Here is a 6,394-nt window from a genome sequence, read left to right on the forward strand (position 1 = left end):
CAATGGTCGAGCTTACGCGCCGTTAAGCCTCTGCTTCGAGCTGGCGTAGTTGTGTTGTCACAGCGGGCTCTAATTGTGGCCGAGTTGCCTCAAGTGTTGCATACAATTAATTGTTGCAACGGCAAATTGAAGCTGATGCCGATGCTGTCCACTGGAAATCTAGTTAGATGCAGCGCAGCTGGACGAAGCTGATTACCTGAATTGAGCTGAGCTGGCAATTGTTTGCTCACGGCTGAATGGCTGCAACCACACGCACACACAGTCAGGCACACTCACACTCACACACAGAAACACTGCGCTCTGGGGCTCTGAGGCATCACGACGTCGCGTTGCCTGCCAACTTCAAATCCAAACTGACCACAAAACATTTTCAGCCTGAACTTTATGCCGCAGAAGGCGATGGCGATAGCGGTCTGACGCTGGCAGCGACGTCAACTTCAAAATAATAACAATAAAAAATCAAAGGTAGTAAAAACCGAAAAAAAAAAAAAAGAAAACGCGAATCCAAACCAGTCGAAAGCCAATGCAAATAGGTGTGCCTGCCTGCCTGTGTGTGTATGTGTGTGTGTGTGTGAGATTCTTAGCCCAAGGGCTTGGCATCGTTGCAAAAGAACTTATGACCGAGTTGTTGCTCGCTGTTGTTGTTGTTGCTGTGCTAATTTGTATTTGCGGCACTCGCATATCAGGGGGCAGCTGATATTGCCATTGTTACGGCTCGGTCCGGTCAGCGCGAAAAATGAAGTTGACCTGCTTACAGTCGAGCCTAAAACTGGAGCACACACACACACACACATACAACGACATTCACACACACACACATATACACATAGAGCAGCAACACTTCCGAGTAAATTTACATAGGCTCGGCCGTAGGAATTATGCATGCGGCTGTTGATATTGAAATGCCGAACAGGTTAAACTCCATGCCGCCCACTCGATAGTGAAATGGAAGTGGAGCCCGTGGCGCACACAGTTTCACTTTCGTCTACAAGCGCCAGTTGGCAGACCATAAACACGTAAGGCACGAAGAGCAAACAAAATAAATACACTAAGGCGGAATGGGGCTGGGATGACGTCGAAACGTCAAAGCCAGCGTCAACGTCAACGTCAGCGCCATTCGAAGTCGACGTCGACGTCGACGGCGACAAGAACAACAATAGCATGCAAGTCGGGCATCGTAAGACTTACAGTTGCGTTTGTATGCAGAGTGCAGCGGTTGGGTGTTGGCGCAGCTGGCGTCGACGTCGGCGTCGCAGGAAGTTGTTACGGCAAGGCGGGCGCTGCGCATGGGTGGCAACCTTTGTGGGTCAGAGCGTCGTTAAAAAACGTCTTGGCATAACTGTGCCAACGTGCGGCATTTGCCAAAGTCAAACGCATTGGCCCAAGCACAGGCAGCAACAATGTTGCCGACGCCCTCATTTTGACCACGAATAAATCAGTGAGCGTCGCGGCTAACGACGAGAACTTGGCACAAATCCATTAACACTCACATTTCAGTTGTCGCATGCCAGCCACAAATAATTGAAGTCTATTTGGCTAAACTTGGCCAACATGCAACTGAGCCAAGCCCCAGACAACAGCTGAGTGAGGCGAAGCAACCTCAGCTCAGCTCGTTGCTCATGTTAACAAAACGAACTTTTAATAAATTCATTACGCTGGTAATTTACGACACTCAGACACACACACACACACACACACACACACAGAGACATTCAACGAGCTGCACACTGCATTGGCTTAATGCAATGCCTGACATTACGTATACGCCCCATACATTTATGGACAATCAAGTTTATGGCCATCGAAGCAAGCTTTTATGTGTGGATCCGGAGAACGGCTCTGTTTATCGTCACTTTGCACTTCTCCTTGACATTTCTAAGATATTTTTAAATCGAACTGGGCGACGCCTACGGCTGGAGGCGTGCTGCAAGTCCTTGTTTTATTGACGTCGTGCACATAGATCTGAGTCGAGTGCATCAAAGAAGACAAATGTGCAAGCAAACAAATGTTAATACTTTCTCTTCTCTTCTTTTTGCCAATAGCTATGAAATATTCTTAGACTGTGTCAACAACAAGTTTGGCCATAAATTTCATTTTCTTTTAATATCCAAAAACATTAAATTCCAATTGAAGCCAGTTATTACGCATTTCAGCTGAAAGTTAAAAGTATTTCTATTTTTATTTTCGATTTATTTACTTTTTTTTTCGGCCAAAAGTTTGTTTGCAAAATTATGAAAAGTTTTGTATAACTTTGTGATGTTTATTGAAATTAAGTCTTGCTTATAACATTTATATTTATAGCACACAAGCTAAATATTATGATTTATCAAATCTCAACTGAACAATATTTTATTTGCTTCTGCGGTTTTTGTCAATCATTGAAATTGTATTTATTTTTAGCGTAGCAGAAAAATTAATATGTAAAAAAATAAATATAAAATATGAAAATCTGTTTAAGAAACGAAAGAAAAAAAAAGAAAAATGAAATAAATAAAAAAATTATAATTCACAGCTAATTAAGTTTCCACATTAACTTGCGCTTTGTTGGCTAGAAATCAGTTGAAGAGATATATATTTTATTTGCTAATTGAAAGAATAGATGACCTTAGTGATATGAATTCCGGCCTTATTACAGGCTCACAATAAAGATGACCTTACTGATAAAATAATAATCTTTAATCCCAACCCATTCAATAAAAATATAATGCATTTTATAGATATTAACGACTCGTTGCCTCATTCAGCCGAAGGCAGAAATCGCGCAGTTGATGGCTATTTAATAAAGCTATTTCAATGAAAGCCTTTTAATTGCCGATTTGCGACAGCCATTAACATAATTTTGGCAATCATTGCCCAAGGTCAACATTTTGGCCATCTCAAGGGCGGCGTTTGTCGGTTTTGCCCAAAGAAACTGAACTAACTACCCAACTACCTAAAACTGCCTGATGTTATCTTTAAATTAAATAAATTACCGCACGCATCGCAGCCAACTGACCCAAATTTAATGTATATTTGTATACCTTCTCCCCTATATACATACACACCTACACAGCTACATATAGAATGGTTGGGTGTAACAAAAATCGGAATGAAAGCGTGGACAACATCAAACGCAGTGCCCGAAACTGCAAACTGATTACCGCTAATTGTGCCCAGGGAAATTGAAATGAAACAAGCCAGACCCAGAGCAAAATCCGGGCGACCTAAACTGAGGCCAGCAAATTTATTTATATACATATACATATATTTTTACAGTTGTGCCTTTGAAATTAAATGAGGACAATTCTTTCTTCTGACTCTACTAAGACTCATTTGCATCAAAGAAACTTGTTGACAAATTAAATATAAAAAAAAAGCCAGCACAACTGCAAAGAAAACATATTTTTGCATGTAATTGGACATTTGCTGGCCATTCATCACTTTGTTTGAAATATTATTAATAATAAGCCGACGTGTACCTTGTTTATTATACAAAATCAAAGTAGGACATGAATAACTGAAAAAAGTTTGTAATATTTGTATTACTTTATTATTTTGTTTTTATAGTTAATTACATAATGCAAAAAGTGAACGAATTAAATATGCATGATACATTAATGCACTGAAAATTATGCTGGATTTAGATGTGAGCACTACGGGAGAGAGGAGGGGGCTAGGCAGAGCAGAGAAAACATAGTGCATAGGTCAAAATACATGCTCTACATACATACATTTGCACATGACATGCAAATTATATACATATGTAAATGACGTAACGTTAATATTATTCACGCCTCCTACTCGCAAACGAGAACATTCGGGACTACGTTCAGTTACAGCTATAATTGTCTATCTCTCTCTCTCTCTCTCTCCCTCTCTCTCTCTCTCTCTCTCTCTCCCTCTCTCTGTGTCTCTCTCTCTCTCTGTCTTTCTCTCTCTCTCTCTCTCTCTCTCTCTCTCTCTCTCTCTGTCTCTCTCTCTGTCTCTCTCTGTCTCTCTCTCTGTCTCTCTCTCCCTGTCTCTCTCTCTCTGTCTCTCTCTCTCTCTCTGTCTCTCTCTCTGTCTCTCTCTCTGTCTCTCTCTCTCTCTCTCTGTCTCTCTTTGTCTCTCTCTCTCCCTTTCTCACTCTCTGTCTCTCTCTCGGTCTCTTTCTCTGTCTCTCTTTCTATCTTACATTCTTTGTCGCTAAGATGCTAGCTCACAGGGCTAATACGAGTTTTTTGCTTCTCTCAATCAAGTAATAGTAACTAACACAAAATAATTTTACACCGATATGACATAAATTATATTTAATTTAAGTGAATATAAAATATAATTTTATTTCCCTGTCCGGTATTCGAAATCAATCCAAAGTTCTAGCAATGCTAACAATTTACTAGCGATGTTTATGCGATAGTTTAGTTTTAGTTGAATAGTTGAGCTATATAGGATACATTAGAATAATTATATATTCCTAACTGTCCAATTGCTTCACTGATCCAACTCCAGCTCAAGTCATTTCATATTGCCAACAATACTCGTACCAGAAATCCAATGGAATTGAACAGCCCTACAGCAACCGCTGCGATTCAAGTCAGCGTTTGATGTAATTTGTACACAAAATGAATATAAATTCAGACACTTAGACAGCTGACATTGAAGGAGTTGGATCAAAATGGCTCAGGTAGGCTATGAAGTAAATTTAGTTTTAAAATATATGCTAACAAGTCCATTTTTATTTTATACCGATAAAGGGTAACCAAATTTCTGTTCTAAGAAAAATGTTCGGCTTGGGTAAAAAAAAACCCGAAAATTCGTACATAGTGCCTCAGAACTCAAAAATCAATTTAGATAATAGGCCTGCTTTTAAGGAACACATCGCGAATCTCAAGGAGAATAATTACGATCGCACCGTCATGAATAAGTGTCCACATTGTGAAAATATGGCCAAGAACTTTTTGTACCTGGAAAGCCTTATACGCAACAATTGCGACAAGAATCCGAAGTGCAGCTTGTGCCAATCGTCCCTCAAGTATCTACAGTATGTGAATCGAAACATAATGCAAGTGTTCGGAAACTTTGACTCGATTGTGCAGGCTGCACGCGTATTTTCCACCCAGGTGCCACCGTCGCCAAAATACTCGGTCAGGAAGCCCCCGCCCAAGGAAGAGAAGTCCGGTGGTCGGTCTGAGGGCGGCGCCCATCTCAGTGCACAGAAGTCTACAAAATCTCTGAAGCCAATCAAATCGCAAAAGTCCAAGAAATCGATCAAATCATCGAAGTCGGGCAAGGCCCTGCCAAAGTCAAAGACCAAGACTTCCGCGGGCGCAAAGAGTCACACGAGCCACGGCAAGATGGTTCTCAAGAGTAAATTCAAGTCGAAACCGGCCAAATCACCGAAGCTGAGCAAGCAGCTCAACAAGGTGGTACGCAGCGCCAGCCAGTACCAAAACCTGCGCGTCATGCGCTCCAAGGTGCCCACCAAGACGGCCAAAACGAAGAAGCAGCGCAGCACCACGGCGCCCACCAGCATCAACTGGAGCCTACTTAAACGCAATATGCCCAAACACACCAAGTCATTCGGTGTATAATAAATTGCAGAAAACGAGTTTACCTATTCAATGGCCTGACCGACATCATAGAAACTCTTGAGCTGTATCAAAATTATCCGTTCGAAATTTGTGATGAGCAAAACTATTTTCATGAAAATAAATACATATACAACATTTCCACTGTGTGATGCAAAACGCTCTTTTGCAAAAAAAAATTACATCATTTTAAAGTGTTTCATAATTGTCACTTTGAATAAACTGCCGCTCACTAAATTTACATAATTGGCTTTTGTGTTCTCGGTCTAGAATCTGCTAAGCGAAGGCTTTATCATTTCATAATTTGCATAAAATTGGGGACAGGACAGCAAAGTTATTCCATACACCATGGAATGGTGTGATGAACCTGTTCGATCGAATTGCAGAGCATAGTTCGATTAAATGCAGGTCATCTATTGCCAGTAGAATTGGCAATTAATTATCTGGCTTAGTTAACGGCAATCTGAGTTCCCTTTGCGACAATTTTCAAGTGATTTCTGGAAGCAATTCGATAAGCTACACATTCAAGTCGAAAGAGAAAGCATTGAACATTACGAGTGAATATAGTATATCCGTTTCAGCTCATTAAAGACATCGATTGAAGTGCTCTTCGTTTTAGAATATAAACCTCTTAGTCCTTTCGACAACGACAAACTCTTCAATGTAAGCTCAACTTGGATGTTAAATCTTTTAAAAATTACTTACAAATTATTTTGCCTCGACTCAATTACCTGGCTTTATTTTCCATAGTAACAGCAAACTTGCCTCACGATTTGTTAGCCCTATCTAGTTTTATGTAACAGTCGCGAATATTTATATACCCTAAATGCAAAGAAAATAAAAAAATA

General features: G+C 40.5%; 1 protein-coding gene across 1 annotated transcript; it reads left to right on the forward strand.

Annotated features, from left to right (window-relative positions):
* The first annotated feature begins 4,438 nt into the window (after nucleotides 1-4,438).
* Nucleotides 4,439-5,792, forward strand: LOC115564338 (uncharacterized). The gene is made up of 2 exons (XM_030388547.2): nucleotides 4,439-4,642; nucleotides 4,713-5,792. Exons 1-2 carry the CDS (start codon nucleotides 4,634-4,636, stop codon nucleotides 5,547-5,549), a joined length of 846 nt encoding a protein of 281 aa, XP_030244407.1. The 5' UTR covers nucleotides 4,439-4,633; the 3' UTR covers nucleotides 5,550-5,792.
* The last annotated feature ends 602 nt before the right edge of the window (nucleotides 5,793-6,394 follow it).

This window comes from Drosophila navojoa, chromosome 2 (genome assembly GCF_054131105.1).
Source record: "Drosophila navojoa isolate 15081-1374.11 chromosome 2, UAZ_NAV_1.0, whole genome shotgun sequence".
In the NCBI taxonomy this organism is placed as follows: domain Eukaryota; kingdom Metazoa; phylum Arthropoda; class Insecta; order Diptera; family Drosophilidae; genus Drosophila; species Drosophila navojoa.